The sequence below is a fragment of the Gouania willdenowi genome, chromosome 19 (genome assembly GCF_900634775.1).
Source record: "Gouania willdenowi chromosome 19, fGouWil2.1, whole genome shotgun sequence".
NCBI lineage: Eukaryota > Metazoa > Chordata > Actinopteri > Blenniiformes > Gobiesocidae > Gouania > Gouania willdenowi.
This window is the reverse complement of record NC_041062.1, coordinates 5226309-5242887: the sequence shown is the minus strand read 5'-3', so window position 1 is coordinate 5242887 and position 16579 is coordinate 5226309. Positions and strand designations below refer to the sequence as shown.

The 16579-nt window shown below is 36.1% G+C and overlaps 1 protein-coding gene across 3 annotated transcripts; it reads right to left on the bottom strand.

The window, feature by feature from the left end:
* Positions 1-754: 754 nt before the first annotated feature.
* Positions 755-15470, bottom strand: LOC114481737 (cytohesin-1-like). 3 transcript variants are annotated; one of them, XM_028476752.1, is made up of 12 exons: positions 15102-15470; positions 6923-7005; positions 5592-5656; positions 5377-5443; positions 4969-5087; positions 4322-4515; positions 4101-4249; positions 3399-3510; positions 2861-2937; positions 2714-2785; positions 1365-1519; positions 755-1299 (listed from the first exon to the last, which is right to left on the bottom strand). In XM_028476752.1, the coding sequence occupies exons 1-12, from the start codon at positions 15187-15189 to the stop codon at positions 1221-1223; spliced, it is 1260 nt and encodes a 419-aa protein (XP_028332553.1). In that variant the 5' UTR covers positions 15190-15470; the 3' UTR covers positions 755-1220. The 3 variants fall into 3 exon arrangements, with proteins under 3 accessions (XP_028332553.1, XP_028332554.1, XP_028332556.1); XM_028476753.1 differs by lacking the exon at positions 15102-15470 and adding an exon at positions 10290-10485; XM_028476755.1 differs by lacking the exons at positions 6923-7005; positions 15102-15470 and adding an exon at positions 5771-5883 and having other exon boundaries at positions 2861-2939; positions 3398-3510.
* Positions 15471-16579: the final 1109 nt, after the last annotated feature.

The following is a 16579-nucleotide window of genomic DNA, read 5'->3' as shown; positions in this document are numbered from 1 at the left end:
GCTGCTGAACTCTGAGTTTTATCTTCTTTATTTTAGTAATGCTGAAGAAGGTGGCACGAAGTTTAAAATTGAGTTATTGTGTTAATAGATTTCTACTTGATTGCATGATTAAATTATCAAACAAAACTTCTTCTAAATGTATCTGATGAAAAAAAAAATGCTGGAATAACATTTATATTTCTCTATTGCAGGCGTGTTAAACTCATTTTAGTTCAGGGGCCAAATATGGAGCAGTTTTAATCTCAAGAGGGCCACAAATTTTGGGAAAACGAGTAATTTCAACATTATTGTGCCCAAGTTTGCACTTGCACGTACACATGAAATACAAAATATGTAAGAAACAGACAAAATTTAAGCAATAAGTGACAGATATCAGTACCAACTGGGTCTTTACTTTAAATTTCCTAGATTTGTGACCAATTTCAACTTTAAAAATGACTGCAATCATGTGATACAAGTACTGGGAAAACTGTGACCCCCTGTAAATATTGTTGAGTTTCATTTACACAATGATTCATGCTTCCTCTGTCATTTTTACTTTCACCTAAGAGCTGAATTGGGTGCTTCAAAGGGCCGGATTTGGCCCCCGTGCCTTGAGTTTGAAAGGTGCTCTATTGAAAGAGTGTCGAGAAGTCCTCAAGGTCTGAGTTCAGATGAAAAAACTCGGCTCAACTTCATCTTCAGTCACTTTTTCCTGGTTTCTGTTCTGACCTGTGAGATCGCTAAATACACTAAATGATCACAGAGTCAAAGATCATTTTGAAAAGCTTTAATTGGATGAAAAAAGATCCAATAAATTACAATAAATCTGGATAAATTATTATTCACCTTCACTTTTCTTTAACAGTGCGACGTTCAAAGACTGTCAGCAGGAGGACAAACGCGTAGAAAACAATGGCACTTTTATGGCAATGAATAATTTCTAATCTAAGGTCCAGTAACAACAGGACTGAGATGAATCTACAGCTGGTTATTTATTCATCATCCCCAGCATTCGGATTAACTGTCTGAAAATTGTGCAGAGTCGGTTTTCAAGGTGAGCCCTCCTTAGATCATTAATCCTCCTTTAAAGGATTGTTTTTCCAGCTTCTTAACTAAGTATTCACTGGTTTGAATGTTAAAGCGTGAACAAAGCCCTGAGTTTTCCCAGGAAATGGAAACAAACAAAGTCTTAGAGAGTCTGAATAAGTGTCACCTCAGTGCGTTGACCCCCAGCAGCTCTACAGACCCTTCAGAGTGGAAACCTTCTTCTTCCGTGCCGCTAACATCTCGTAGAACGGGTCTTTGCTAATGGCGGCTCTGTGGGAGGAAACGTAGAATCAGCATTGTTATTCTGACGTACTGCAGCCGACGCCGTTTCTTACTTGATGCTGTTGATCCATTCGTCTTTCTCCTCTGTGGTCGGGGCGGAGATTCTGTAAAACGTGTGGTTTCCCTCGACGACGCGGCCGTCGGCCTCCGTCTTACAGGCTTTGATCACCTGATCTCTGTGGTTGGGGATGAAGAGCTCGAAGCAGTTCTGAGGGGAGAGAAGTTCAGCTTTAGTGAGTCAGCAGACCATTAAATACCTTCAAAGCATTCTCAACTGGTGGGTCGGGACCCAAAAGTGAGTTGCGGGCATGTAAAGCTAGTGAAAAATAAATATTTAATGTCTCTCATGTCTTTTATTTTTAACAGGCATGCTGTGAAATGCATTTTGCACAGGAAAATTTATAGATTTATGCTATAAAAAAGATTATAAACGTGTGTTTTCAACAACTATTTTTGGAAAACTAAATTTGGTGGATTGAATTCTAAAAAAAAAAAAGTTGGTCGCGATTTAATGACAGTGGCAAAATGTGGGTCCTAGCCTCAAACATTTGAAATGTACTTAATAGAAGATCTATGCCTAACAAAATGCATTATTTTGCACCATATTTGTTTTATTAAGTTTTAAAAATGGGACTAGTTTACAGTTTTAGAGCCTGTGTTCTGCCATCTTGAAATCATTCAGCAGCTTTTTAGATCATTTAGCAGCTTTTTCAGTCAAAATGTCAACTTGTGCTGCTTTTGGTTGCTTTAAATAATCAGGAAAAGTTAAAGATGTCGATGTAAACCTCTTTTGTTTATGGAAAGAAGATAAAAACAGTTGTGAACTATTGTGGGCGACACTTCCAACTCTTTTGGATCACAACAGTTTTTATCCTCTTTCTTTAAACAAAACAGGTTGACATTGACATCTTTAACTTTTCCTGAGTATTTAGAACAACCGAAAGCAGCACAAATTGGTATTTTGACTGAAAAAGCTGCTAAATGATCTAAAAAAAACAGGATGAATGCTTCACTCCAATAGAAAACAATGGGATGTTTACAGGCAATGGGGCCATGTGACATGTGATTTTAAGATGGTGAAGTATAGGTTCTAAATCGGTAGTCACTTTAATTTAATAAAATTAAATATGGTGCAAAATAATGTGTTTTGTTAGACATCGATCTTCTAATAAGGACAATTCAAAAATTTTAGGCCACATTTGTAAAAACAGTGGAGAATCCCTTTAACAGGAGGCAAACACAAGTCACTCTTTCCATCTGAGTGGATTTGCATTACATTTGGTTACTTTATTACCATGTATACTGTAGTATTTTATGACTCCATCTTAAATAAGAAATGCTTCAGAGGAGCAGATGATGTTTGGAGGTAAAAATATTGTCATATTCACAGATTTCTTCTCACCGGTTTCTTAGCGTCTTCGACTTCTCTGATGCTTAGATTTTCCAGTGGGATAATCCCTCTGGGTTCCTTGTCCTTGTTAGAAAAAGATGAGTATTTAAACTCTAAACTGAGCTTCAGCTGATTCACTCTGGAACAGGAAGTACTCACTGTGGTGTATTCAAAGTAGTAGAGGCAGTTATCAGTGAGGATGAACCAGCGTCTCTTCCAGGTCTTCACCCGTCCACCTGAGGACAGATTAGAGCTGGGTGAGAGGGGAGGGGCTGTTGGCTGAACCATAGCGAGCAGTGATCAATGATCAGCGGGTTAAATCAGGGCTCATGGTGGCAGGTGTGAGCTTGAAATGCAGTTAGAAGCATTTTAGGTTTTACTTTAGGTCAGAGCAGGAGGTGAAAACAAAAACCAAACGCAGCAGCAGCAGCTTTGTTCTGCCTAAAAAACTGAAGCCAGGGTGAAAATGCAGCGAGCGCAGGTGAAAGGGGGCGGGGCAAACAAAGCTGTGTGTTACAACTGGGCTGTTTAGGGGTACATACCTCCTGGGGTCAAAACCATGAAACAAAAAACAAAACAAAGAAACTGTCAACAACAGAAAAGGTGCAAAAAATGCTTTGTCATGTAAGAGGTGCTGTTACACTTCACGCCCACAGGAGGGCGACATTATTCCATGAAATTCATGTGTTGAACGTACCGAGCTTTAGGAGCCATCCTTCTCTGTCGGGGTTAAAAAATGTGTGTGTGAGGTCGTTCCCGTCGTCCTCGGGGATCTTGAAGGGTTCGTTCTTGATGCTGTCGTACAGATTCTGCAGAGCGGTGATCAGGGTTGGGGTCAATTATAATTGTACTTGCGTAATTGATAATTAATTACAATCGGAATTGCTCTGAAAATTCTACAAAAATTGTCAATTATAATTTAACACAAAACTGGGGAACCATGCTACATTTCTTTGTACAGCTCTACACATATTTAGTTAACAATTATTAAAATATGTTTCATATCAAGCTTTCCCACATTTGACCAATTTAAAAAAATAAATCTAGTGTTATACTGAAACAAAAAAGGCTCAAACATCCACACCAAAAATATATATTCATTGATTAAGAAACCCCAACAAGGTAACCAATAAAAAAGACAGAAATTAGATGATAAATATTAGTTTTTAGTGTATTTTATGTTTGATCTAGTAGCCATTATAAAAAGAGATGCTAACAGAAAGCTAACACAAGAGGAAGGTTAACTTTTATTAGGTTAATTATTTTAGGCTCAGTAATTGTGATTAACTGTAATTGAACTTAAGTAACTGAGAACGTAATTGTAATTGACTGCCTGATTGTAATTGGAAAAATGCTGTCGATGCTTGTGTGTGTGTGTGTGTGTGTGTGTGTGTCTCACCCTGAGGAGGTCCTCTGGCAGGTCGCCTCCATCGTTGATGCCTCTGTTCATGGCTGTGAACCTCTGAACTGAAGGCTTGTCCTTCACATTTGGGTTGTGTAGGCTGGTGTTCAGCATAATCACAGCAAACGACAGCACGTAACAAGTATCTAACGTAAAGACGCACGTGGGTTAATGTGTGGTCCGTGTGGTACGAGGCAGTGGATGGCGTGCGTGTGTACCCGTGCTCTGGAACACTCCAGGGTTGCAGTGGCAGTAGCGCTGGGCGAACGCCTCCATCATGCGGTCGATCTTCTGAGCCTCGCCCGGCAGACGGAAGCTCCACAGGAACTGCCTGAGAGCCTGAACCAGGTTCAGATCCGTGAACTCGTGCAAGTCCAGGAAGGCGTGAAGAACCTCGATGTTGAAGTCGTCTCTGGACATTTTGGATCAACAAATGAACACAAGGTGTGAACTAAGGTTATAAGAAAAAAACTGATTCTGCGATTTATCGTGATATTTCACCACGCAATTATTGCATCGATTAAAAAATAAATGTGTAAAAAGAATTTCTCTTAATTACAATTTAATTTTAAGATTCTATTAATTACAATGTTAAAAATAATATTTTATTCCATTTTGGAAATAACCAATAGTAATTCAATAGGAAATAATCTAAAGGAGCTACAAAGAGTTAATGAAGAATGTTTCCAAACTACTTTTTAAGCTCAAATCTTAAAAGAATAAATTTTTAAAAATTAACTTTATTTGATGTTGTTTTAGTCCCTTGTTTAGCGGCCCCTGCTTTAGCTGTTTATCACAGCTCACAATGGGAATTTGTTGTTATTTATGTTCATCGTAACTTCCTGTAAACATTGCAGTACTGTACCTTTCTCCCAGGTAGTCGCCGATGGCCGTCTTATTCAGCCCTTCTCCTTTGTAGAGAAACTGAGCGATGTCGACCCTCGTGTTTTTCAGCAACGAGCTGTCGATGAGGAAGCGAATCCCCTGATGGAAAATAATACAAAAAAACTTACTTTACATATTTAGGAATTATTTGATATTGAAAAAACTAAATGTAACGAAAAACAAGGAAAAAACAACGTCATTAAGTGATTGTTTTGAGTTTAACTTGGAGCAGGATTTGTAGAAACACTTTAAAATGAAATAACATCTTTTGATTTCTTTAGAGCAACAAAAATGCTGAATTTTGATGTTTTTTGTGGTGGATGCAGAGGTTAGCAATACTGCCTGTCATCTCAAATACAGAGCAAGCAGCATCAGATACAGGACTTACCTTAGTAGGATCCATGTTGAACTTCTTTCGGCCAATGGCCATCTGTTTGTTCCTCTGCATGCTTTTCCTAAATACAGAAAAAACTATATTTAAACAGAACAGCATCGGATAAAAGAGTCAGAAAACTTTGGAAGGCAGTCGCTCATATCTTAGAATAAATCTCCATTAAAACCAGGATAGAGGAGCACAGAAAAAGGAGTGAAGAGCCACTTTACCTCTCCTCAGTCAAGCCCAGATTCTCGATCTCATTGGTCACCTCTGCTATCTCATCCTTCAGCCTCTGAGAAACAAGAGAAAGACAGAAATAAGACGATTGTTGGAGAATGCAAAAGACAGAAAAAAAGAAAAAGAGCCACCGACACTGTAAACATGTGATACAAGTGTGACATGAAACCTTTCATGCGACTCTGTGAAGATGCTTTGATGCGTGTTGTCGCAGTGAATTATAATAAATGTTTACACCATCTAAAACAGTGGATGACATTCACTCTTCTGAGCAAGCGTCACATGCTGCAGCTGAAAAATCCTCTGGAGCTGTAGCACCTGTTCTTTGGTCTCAAACCACCACAACGCACTGGTCGGCCTCTGCCCCGGCCCCCCCTCGTCTGTTCTGACCCAGATTCATCAGCTGACCCCCCCTCTACTGCTGGAGTGTCACTTTGTTTAAAGTGGGGAATGTGCAGGATCAAAGACTATGATGGGCTTAGCGGAGCTGCAGAGGTTATGGGAGGAAAACAGATGGAGACGTGCCGAGCCAAGCAGAAAGAAAACCCACTGAGATAAAAATAGAAACACCAGCAGACGAGGCTGCGTCTCAGATTAGGGCGACGCTCGTGATCAACTTTCAGCTCGTGAGTAAAAACCAAAGGTAACAGGATTCCTACGAGCGTATCCTTCATACATGAACAGCGTCCTCCATCTCCATTAATGGACATATTCATGGACCATTACCCAACAGCCCTTGTGGAGGAAATGGGGCGTGGCTAAAGGAGCAGAATCGCCCATTCACTTGACCTCAGTAATAATAAATTCCATCAATTAGCTTTCATCATTAGCATCCTTACGAGTTATTTTACAGTTCTGTTAGGCTGGCCACGCCCCCGTCGCCCGATGGTCTCTGGCCATGGCGAGAGGGGGTGCAAAAAGAACTCATAAGGACACATCAAAGCTATCAGCAGATGCCTCTGAGGAAGACTCACAGTCGAAACATGTCGGGAGATTAAAGTAAATTTCCTGAAAAAAGTTGTCTGAATAAGTGAAACATATATTATTATTATTCAAAAAGAATACAAAATGAACTTCGAATTATGTAGAAATCCAACTACTTTTTAGAGATGTTAGATATTAATATTACACTTAATTTCTAATATTAAATTATAGGAGAAAAAAATACAACTTCAGTCATGGAAAAAGTTCAATCTTTATTTTAAACATGTCTGAAAAAACGATACCAATGTCAAGTGATCTTACATTTTATAGCATGTCTCTACTACCTTCGTCTCGTCAAAGAGTTTTACAAACCAGTAAAACCAGTAAAACATCTTACTTTAATGTCCTGCAGCAGCTCGTGTTTTCTGCGGCGGATGCTCTCCAGCTCCTGCTTCTCCTCTGGGCTGAGATCATTGGGCACTGAGGGAAACAATACACACACACATCAAATAATCAGCCACACACATTCAAAAAAAACTAGTACTGTCTGTAACAATACACAGACATGGAGGAGAAGGACAGAGACCTGCTGCTGAGAGTTTCTGTACTCATGGTCACCATAGCAACAGCATCATTATCCACTACCCAGGCCTAAAGTGGAAGATGAATTCAAACCCTGTTTTTTCACAGACACACAGTAAAATGTGTGGCTTGTTGTGATCCCAAAAAGCCACAAACAATTGAAAACCAATAATAAATAATTTTGTAGACTGACTAATGTCAACAGGCTAGCTAAAATTAGCTACAAACAAAACAGGTCCAGTAAAAAGATGAGGGTTCTGCCAGTTTCCTGTTTACAAAACTTAAAAAAAAGCTCAGATATTTTTATACTCCTTTTTTTTTTTTTAAGATAGATTTATATTTAAGAAATTGAAAGTAGAGAAATGCAATGTCGTGTTTTCATTTTAAAAAGAAGAAGAATTATCTAAGTTCCTTGAACTTTCTTCCTTTTTATGCACTGTATATCTATTTCTGTGATTATTGTGCATTGTATATTTAATTGTTTAAAATAGATAAATAAAATTTAAAAAAATTATTTTTTAAATTTTAGTATTACTAGACATTACAGGCGACCCCATTTTAATTTATTTCGAGGCAAATACAAGGATAAAAAACCCTGCTCTAAGGTCACTGCTGCAATTAAAAATAATTTTTTTTTTTTTTTTTATTGAGTAATCATTTTACATCTATTTATTACTAGACATTCCAGGCCACCCAACATGGTGTCACGACCCCAACCAAGGTTGAAAAACCCTGGCTTAAACCATTAAGATCTTGTTTAATTTAGTTTTTAATGAATACAGATGTTGACATAGATCAAAGGCTGTAACACAAACATCTGTCACACAGACAGAGGTTTAGCAGCTCCTAATACTAAAACCCATGGATGAGAATAACACACCATTGTGCTCAAAGAGGACACTGAAAATGTCATTCACACACACTTCCTCTTCATGCCTTGTTGTCATTAAAAAAAGGAAACCAGTGTGAGAATGAACAACAGCTGAAGCTGTGACATGTAATCCCTGGTTGAAACAAAAACGCATGCATCTAAACATAAATAACAACATGGCTGTTTAAAAGCAGCTGCTCTGCATAGTCTTTAGGTCACTGAGACGGGGTTTAGTGCTGCTCAGTAATGGGACACCCCAACGCTGGAATTCTGACTTTCTAGTCCCGACAAACCACTGTTGAACAAACCTGTCTAAACACAAATAAAACTATTGTTTAACTCTATTTATTTTTACATTACTGCTCATTTAAGAGAACACAGAGACTACAGGTTGAAAAATAACTGGTTATGAGAAGGAAAATGTGCTGATCACAGGAACTAATCATGAGTTTTACTGTTCACAAAGACGCATTGTTACCAGTACTTGGCCTGCAGGAAAACCAGTTCAATCCAGCAAAGGCTGTACTTTAATGCTCTACAGTACTAAAGTACAGTACAAACAAACAGCACGGGACAAAAAACATATGCTCGGAAACGAGGGGGAAAAAAAATCGCCCGAAAAATTATGACAAAAGCGGTTTTCTCTGTCTGAAAAATCTGAATTTTGTTCATTTTCTTTACACGTACAATCATTGTCTGTGTATTTATTTCTGGCAAACTTTACTTTAAACTGTTGTATATTATCCACTATAACATTTGTCTCTTCAAGCGTTGAAGATTAAGCTTTTTAAGTCATGAACTAAAGAGAAATCAATAAAGTGAGAACGATTTATGTGATCTACTGACAAAATGTGATTGATTTTATGAGTTTAAAACATATTTTATAACATCTTTGAGTTGAGGGACAATTTAAAATTAAATTGTAATCATCCATTAATCTGAATTACTGAGTATTTTTTTGGTATTATGTGTCATTTAATTGACCTCAATAATAATAATAATAATAATAATAGATCATTTATGCGTGTGTGGGAATTGGAAATATAATTTAACATATGGAAATTCATAAATGTTACTGTGTTAATGACAATCTGTAGGTTTTTTTCCTTCCAAATTCTCTTGTCCAAATCTTTTTAGGATTTTGACCAGGTTGGATAAAAAAAACAATAATTTGTTTCAAAAGATACATGCAAGATTGACGGCTGGGTCTGTGGGTCACAACATTTTTAAATCTGAAAACTGTAACCAAGCAGAGTATGTTCTGCTTAGTGTGATCACTATGTGACAATAAGAACAAATAAGCATCAAATATCAAATAAGTAGACCAAAAGATAAGCATTCTCTAAGCGATCCACCTCTGAGTGAATATGTATATGTGGCCACTAAAATATATTCGTTTAGAACACACGTGTCAAACTCAAGGCCCGGGGGCCAAATCTGGCCCTTTTGAGCATGAATTTGGTCCGCTTGAGGAAGTAAAAATGATAGAAAAAAAACATGAAACATGTTGTAAATGACAAAGTAATTCAGTTGTAGATTATCTCAGCCCCTCCAAATACAAAAATTCTATTAAAATCCACAATATTTGCAGAGTTTAGCTTTCCAGTTCTTACATCACATGACAACAGTAATTTTTAACTTCAAATTGTTGAAAAAACTCTAAATTTTTCCAAAATCTGGCAAATTTTTCTCAAATTATTCCACAGAAATTCCCCAAATCGGGTTAATGTAAGTTTAATTTCAACACCCATAAATCTTAAATTACATTACTTACTATTACTACTTGAGTATGGACGTATAAACTTTATATATGTATTTTATTTTATTTTTGTAAGAATTAAAACCCCAAATAATTAACAGTTGCAGACAATAATTAGTTGTTTTTTTTTTTACATTATTTCTTAATGAGCTCTCTCATCAATGAAGACAAGTGATAAAATATGAAGTGTTTTTCGGGGCAGTCCATTCATCTACTGGTTCTCAATGGGAACATTGGTTGTATTTATAGACACTGGATCTGTGCACAAACCACCATTATACCAAATGGCCTCAGTCCAGGATCATAATAAAAGTTACATTGTGCAGAATAATAAAGGCAGTTTTTTAAAAAGAACATTAACAAACCAGTCAAACCTCTTGATTTGTGTCTGTTAAAGAGCTAAATAAATACTCCACCCTTTTCCTTGCATCCACACAACGTGTTTATATCTTTTTCCACCATCTCCCGTTAACTGCCATCAACTTGTGCTAGCTAGCAGCTAACTAATGAGCTAACCCCGGATTAGCTTTGAAAAGCGGTCATAAAACTCACCAACTCCGTCCTCCGACTTCAAAACCATGTCGTAACGTCTGCAGGAGCCGCTTTTTTATAGTTTTTTTCTGCTCACAGTAACTTTAAGTGAGGTAAGTGCGTGTTTTTTCTGTCAGTCATCAGTAGAAACAGCAGCTGATGACAACAGAGAAGATGAAGACAGACGGTGAATGGGAGTTAAATGTGGGCGTGGTTTGACCTGTAACAGCCAATTAGAGAGAGCTTTACATACAACAGGCTTATTGCATTCACTGAAGGATGCCCTGTTGTAATTTATATATGAAGTCTTTAAAAATTCTAAAAGATGTAAAAGCACAAAAAATATATGATACACTTAAAAGTTTCCCCACTGAGCTAAATAGCCAGAATTGATTTGAATTTTCCTTTGCGTCAACTTTATTGCTTATTACTATTGTATTATTATTTTTACTTTTGTTGTTGTTGTTGTTGTTCTGAAATAATGACATCTTGATTGATGTCTGTTTACTGTTGTTTCACTTTTGATGTGATTTTTTTTTTTTTTTTTTTGGGGGGGGGGGAGATATGCACATACAATATTCCCTGTTTTGTTTTATTTTATTTTGTTTTCTATGGTGATGTTTAATATGGTGAATTGAGCAATGATGGATTGCTTTGAGTTGATGTTCCCTTGGCAACTCAAAGCAAGGGAGTTTTGATGTTTTGCTGTAGAATGGAAAATGCCATGTTTGTTTTTTCTTGTACGTATTTGTCAATGATTAAAAATAAAATAAAATAAAATAAAACATTACTTGTTTCTTCTTCTTCTTCTTCTTCTTCTTCTTCTTCTTCTTCTTCTTCTTCTTCTTCTTCTTCTTCTTCTTCTTCTTCTTCTTCTTCTTCTTCTTCTTCCACCACAATTTTTGCTTAATTGACACCATATTCATCAAAAATTGAGTGCATCAAAAATGTTTGACTGTAAACAGTTTTATAAACATATACTTTTCAAATTCTTGCTAAATACATTTTGAATGAACATTGAAAGTCATTGTAGTTGATGACTGGAAAATATCAGAATTTTATGTTTAAAAAATAAATTTCACTCTCATACTAACAATTGGAATCAATGCAAAAAACATCAGTTTTTTCACTTATGCAGCCAATAATTCATTTATCTATCTATCTATCTATCTATCTATCTATCTATCTATCTATCTATCTATCTATCTATAAAACTGACAACTGGAAACCAGTTGAGAATCACTGAGAATCACTCTATAGCCAAAAGAATACTTGATGAACATAGACACATGATTATGAAGGGATCCACAGCGATCGCCTGCTGGTTTCGTAGCCCACGTGTCCCTGTTGGTCTGAGCCTGAAGAGGCTGTGTGGGAGGATCATGTGGGCCCCACAGGATCCACTGGAGAGCAGGGCAGTGCTACTCAGACAGTAGAAGAGTGTCAATGTCAGGCACTATCATTTCACTAGTGTTGTGTTTTCAACCAAGCACAGACGGCGGAACATTCCAGTGAATTTGCATCACCTTCATCATCACATTTTAATAAAAACTGAAGTAGCAATGAAGTTTACAAAAAGCACATTTCACTGTAAAATAGCAGCTTCCATCTGCTGTAGAGGACACATGGCTTAGACAGCATGTGAAACCCCAGGAAACATGTTGTGTGTTTGAATCACAGCTTTATTCAGACTAAAAACAGGACATGCTCGGGTGGAGTGAGTTGCATAAAAGAGTCAGCCTTATTTTTGTAGAGTGAAGTTGCTGTTTCTGATCATTACGAAGGTGTTTTTCAGTTTCAATGAGTCAATAGGTTATATATCTAAAAGAAATGCTCTACTTCCTGACAATGGGTGCAACTTCCTGTCGAGTAAAGAGGGAAAAAAAAAACAGCTAAAGAAAAAATTTCATTAGCCCAGTTATTTTTATTATCATATGCATATAGAACATCACCTTTTCAAAATCTTTGTTTTATAAACATATACTTTTCAAATTCTTGCTAAATACATTTTTAATGAACATTGAAAGTCATTGTAGCTGATGACTGGAAAATATCAGAATTTTATCTTTAAAAAATAAATTTCACTCTCATGCTAACAAGATTTTTAGAGTGAAGTTGCTGTTTCTGATCATTACGAAGGTGTTTTTCAGTGTTTCAATGAATCAATCGGTAATATATCTAAATAAATGCTCTACTTCTTGGGCTGCTACTTCCTGACAATGGCTGCAACTTCCTGTCGAGTAAAGAGGAAAAAAAAACAACCAATAAAAGAGTTACATTAGCCCAGTTACCTTTAATGTCATATGTATAGAACATCACCTTTTCAAAGTAAAAGCTCTAGATAAAGGCAAGTGTATAATCTACAGGTAACAGAAACACATCTTGATTATGGGTTCAACTTACTGTTGTATAGATGTATGGAGTTACTTTTTAAAAATAATTTAGGAACTTTACAGAATCAGAATCTGTTGTAGAAGCAGAAGTCTAACTTTTTTGAACAATGTAATTTGACACTTTGATAAACATACCACTTGTTTTTGATATTGGTATCTGAATTACAGTTAGTTACTATTTACTTGTTCTTGCAAGTTTAAAAAAATGAAATAAATTGTATTTCATAACGTTTTGTACTTGTAAAGGTGTGTAATTACTGATATTGCAGTATATTGTGACGTACCGTATATTGTATTGTTTAGTACTGGGATGTATCGTATCGCGACATGCAGATCACAAATTGTATCGTATTGTATTGTCATATTCATGGCAATGTACACCTCTAGTCAGAAGTGTATGATAACGGGGGGCTAAAACTGCAAGTGTGTGTTAAAGGCTTTTGAATGACCATGCTGACACAATGTGGGGGCACCCGAGGGGGAGCGATGAAGATTCATCACTCCTGAGGAGGAGGAGGAGGAGGAAGAGGAGGATGAGGAGGAGGACCTGGACCAGACCGTGATGGGAGTGTGTGCGTCATGTTCCCAGATCAAGCCATACCCCTCACATGCACACACACACACACACACATTGAGTCATGTGTACATATTAATAATAACACAGAAATACAAAACACACTACATCGTGCTATATCACCATGGCAACCCAACACTGACCACACTTTGTTGTGGTCCTCAAAGAGATATAACAAAACACACAAACAGTCAGCATATTTCACACTGATTTAAATGTTATCTAACACTGATATTATCTGTGTGCGTCTCCTCTTTGTTGACCCCATTCAATTTCTAAAATTAATCCGGCACCAAAATAGGAACAGATTCTCCTTCTACCCAAAGTTTGTCCTGCAGATCTTACTGATGCTTATTTAAATAGAAATACATAACTAACATTAAATATCCCAGCTCATTAATCTTTGCTCCTTTTAGTGTTTTCAATAGTCTGGTTTATGTCGCATCATCACAGTTTGATTTACCTTCCTCCACCCATGAGTCTGACGCGTATGCCAAATGAAGTATTTGGCGTTTTTAAAGAATAACATTATTTGTATTTAATTTGTATTCCTGTATGTGTTGAATTTTAGATTTGAACAAAGTCATCCTTTTTCTTACTTTTTCAGTTTTTATGACTTGTGTAATCATGATTATTTTTTTGGTATTATTTCCCATTTGAACCTCAACTGTATATGCAAACGTGACTTCTTTTTTTTTTTTTTTTGGCAAAATGGAGCGCAATTTACAATGTGTAGGATGAAAAGATAAACAACAATGAAGATGCCATTCATGTTATTATTTCTTTATCTCCTCTCAGTGGCTCTAATGGTAATCAGTACTGTATATTCACACTAAACCAATGATATATTATATTCATCAAAGCAAAAGTTTCCGATGACAACAAAGTCCAAAGGTGTGTGCTTTAATACACTTTAAGCACATATTGATGATAAAGGCGGGGCGATATCACGATATTAAAACAACACAAGATGTTTTGTCTGATTTTAAAAATCAACACAATCTTCTTCGTAGCAAATTGCTATGGTTTGTTTTGATTTTTTACTTTTATTTTGAGGTTAAAAGGTACTTATGTTAGCATTTCCAGAGTTAAAGTCAAATAAAAACATTCTTCATTTTTTAACTGCAATTTTTTTTGTCTTTTTTTTTCCCCTTTCCAAAATTACAATAATATAATACAAGCACATTATCGTCTGTCGTATCGTATCGTGAACTGCATCGTTTTGCAATTCAATTACAATCCTCAAAAAGTCAATTACAATTACACTCTCAATTATTAAATAATCAATTACAATTAATCACAATTACAGCCCCTGAAATAAATAACCTCATAAAAGTTAACCTCTTGTGTTAGCTTTCTGTTAGCATCTTTAATGATAGCGGGTCATAAATCAGCTGTAAAATACATTTAAAACAGATATTTATCGTCTAATTTGTTTCTTATCTATTGGTTACATTGTTAGGCTTCATAATCAATTAAAATATCGATTTTAATATTTTTGGAGGAGACATCTGAGCCTTTTTTTATATGTCAGTATACCCCTTGATTTCAATTTTTCTAAATGGTAAAATGTTGGAAAGCTTGATATGAAACATATTTTAATAATTGTTAACTACATACTGTATGTGTAGTAAAACTGTAAATAGAACTGTAACATGGTTCCCCAGTTTGGGGGCAATTTTTATAGAATTTTAATGGAAATTTAAATTTCAAAGTAAATTATCTGAACTGTTACAATTTAATTATGATGACAGCAACAGATTTTTTAAAATTACAAATACAATTACAATTACGCCACAATTGTAATTCATTATAAATTACGTCATTACAATTATAATTGACCCCAACCCTGGTGCGATCACTCACCTGTGGATGTTGCAGGTTCTCCCGGCCTCACAGTAGAACAAAGAAAAGCTTGGAAACTGGACGCACACAGTTCACTCACAGTCCCCATCCTCACAGCATCACCGTTCTATACGTTACTGTAACACTACAATAAATAAGGTCGGATCCTCTCCTCCAAAAACAAGCTGTGGGTTCAGATCCCTCTGTGCTTCTCCTCTTCAGACTGTCACCATGCTCAATCTGAATAATCTCTCTCTCTCTCTTCTCTCTCCTCCCTCTCTGACCTTCTCCCTCAATCCATCCACACAGCTCCACACCTCCACTCCTGTCCTACTTCTTCTTCATCATCACTCACACACTTTTCAATGTTTCATTCAAATAATACAAATAACATGACACCTTTTTTTTCCTCCAAACTTTACTATACAATAGAATTAAGTGAACTGAGCTCATATATAGAGTTAAAACACTCCCACAGCAGTGGGACTTCTTCCAGCAGTTGTTGAAGTATATTTTTAGAAGTGATTACAAATGTGCACACGCTCATTCTGATCCTTTTTCACACCCACACGTGCACACGAGCGTATATTAAACCAAGAGCGACACAGGCATCAAAGCTTTTACAAATAAGGAAACAAACAAACAAATAGATGAGCTATACCTTCTACCTATAGGGCTGTAAATCATCAGTTTCCTTACGATACAATAAGGCGATATTGAATGATGGTTGGAGTTTCCATTGATTTGATCGATGTATCGTTACACACCTGTAAATAACTATGATAAATAGTGTGATGGATGTAAGTGTTCAGAAACATGTCAAACTCAAGGCCCGTGATGAAAAGAATTGTGGCATCATCGTGTGATTTTACACACTGTTAACATTTACATGAAATACATTTTTAGATTGTTTTATTATTTATTTATTTTTAACATTAAACCCAAAAACAGTTTTGAATGGTTCAGAGAGACTCTGACTCTTAATAGTGCAGAAATATTTTTCTCTCACAGCTAAAATCAGTCTTTCAATAATGTTTGTCTTTTCTTTTTTTTTGTAGCTCCATAAGTATCAGAATCCACTTTTCTGCAAACGCCGCTGAATGCCATGGAAAGCAGCAATGGAGAGGGAGATTTGTGCAATTTGTGGCTCAATAAATATTTTTTTTTAATGAATGTCAAATTCTACAAAAACTTTTCTCTTTACTTCATAATCTACAGCACAATTAAATGTTGCACATCTGTGAATAAAACAATCAGGATTAGATTATGGTAACACTAATGTCATGTTTAAGATTTAGAATATGAATAATAGATACATACAACATTTGCTTTCTAAATAGATTTAAAGATCAATGGATTTTCACCGCATGATATTTCGTAAAATGGGCATCATCGGGCAAGGTTTGCATGAATATTATGACATAAATATTGGGAATAAAAATATATATACTTTGAAAATCTTAAACAGCACTATAATATCACTAAAATAGGGCAGAAAT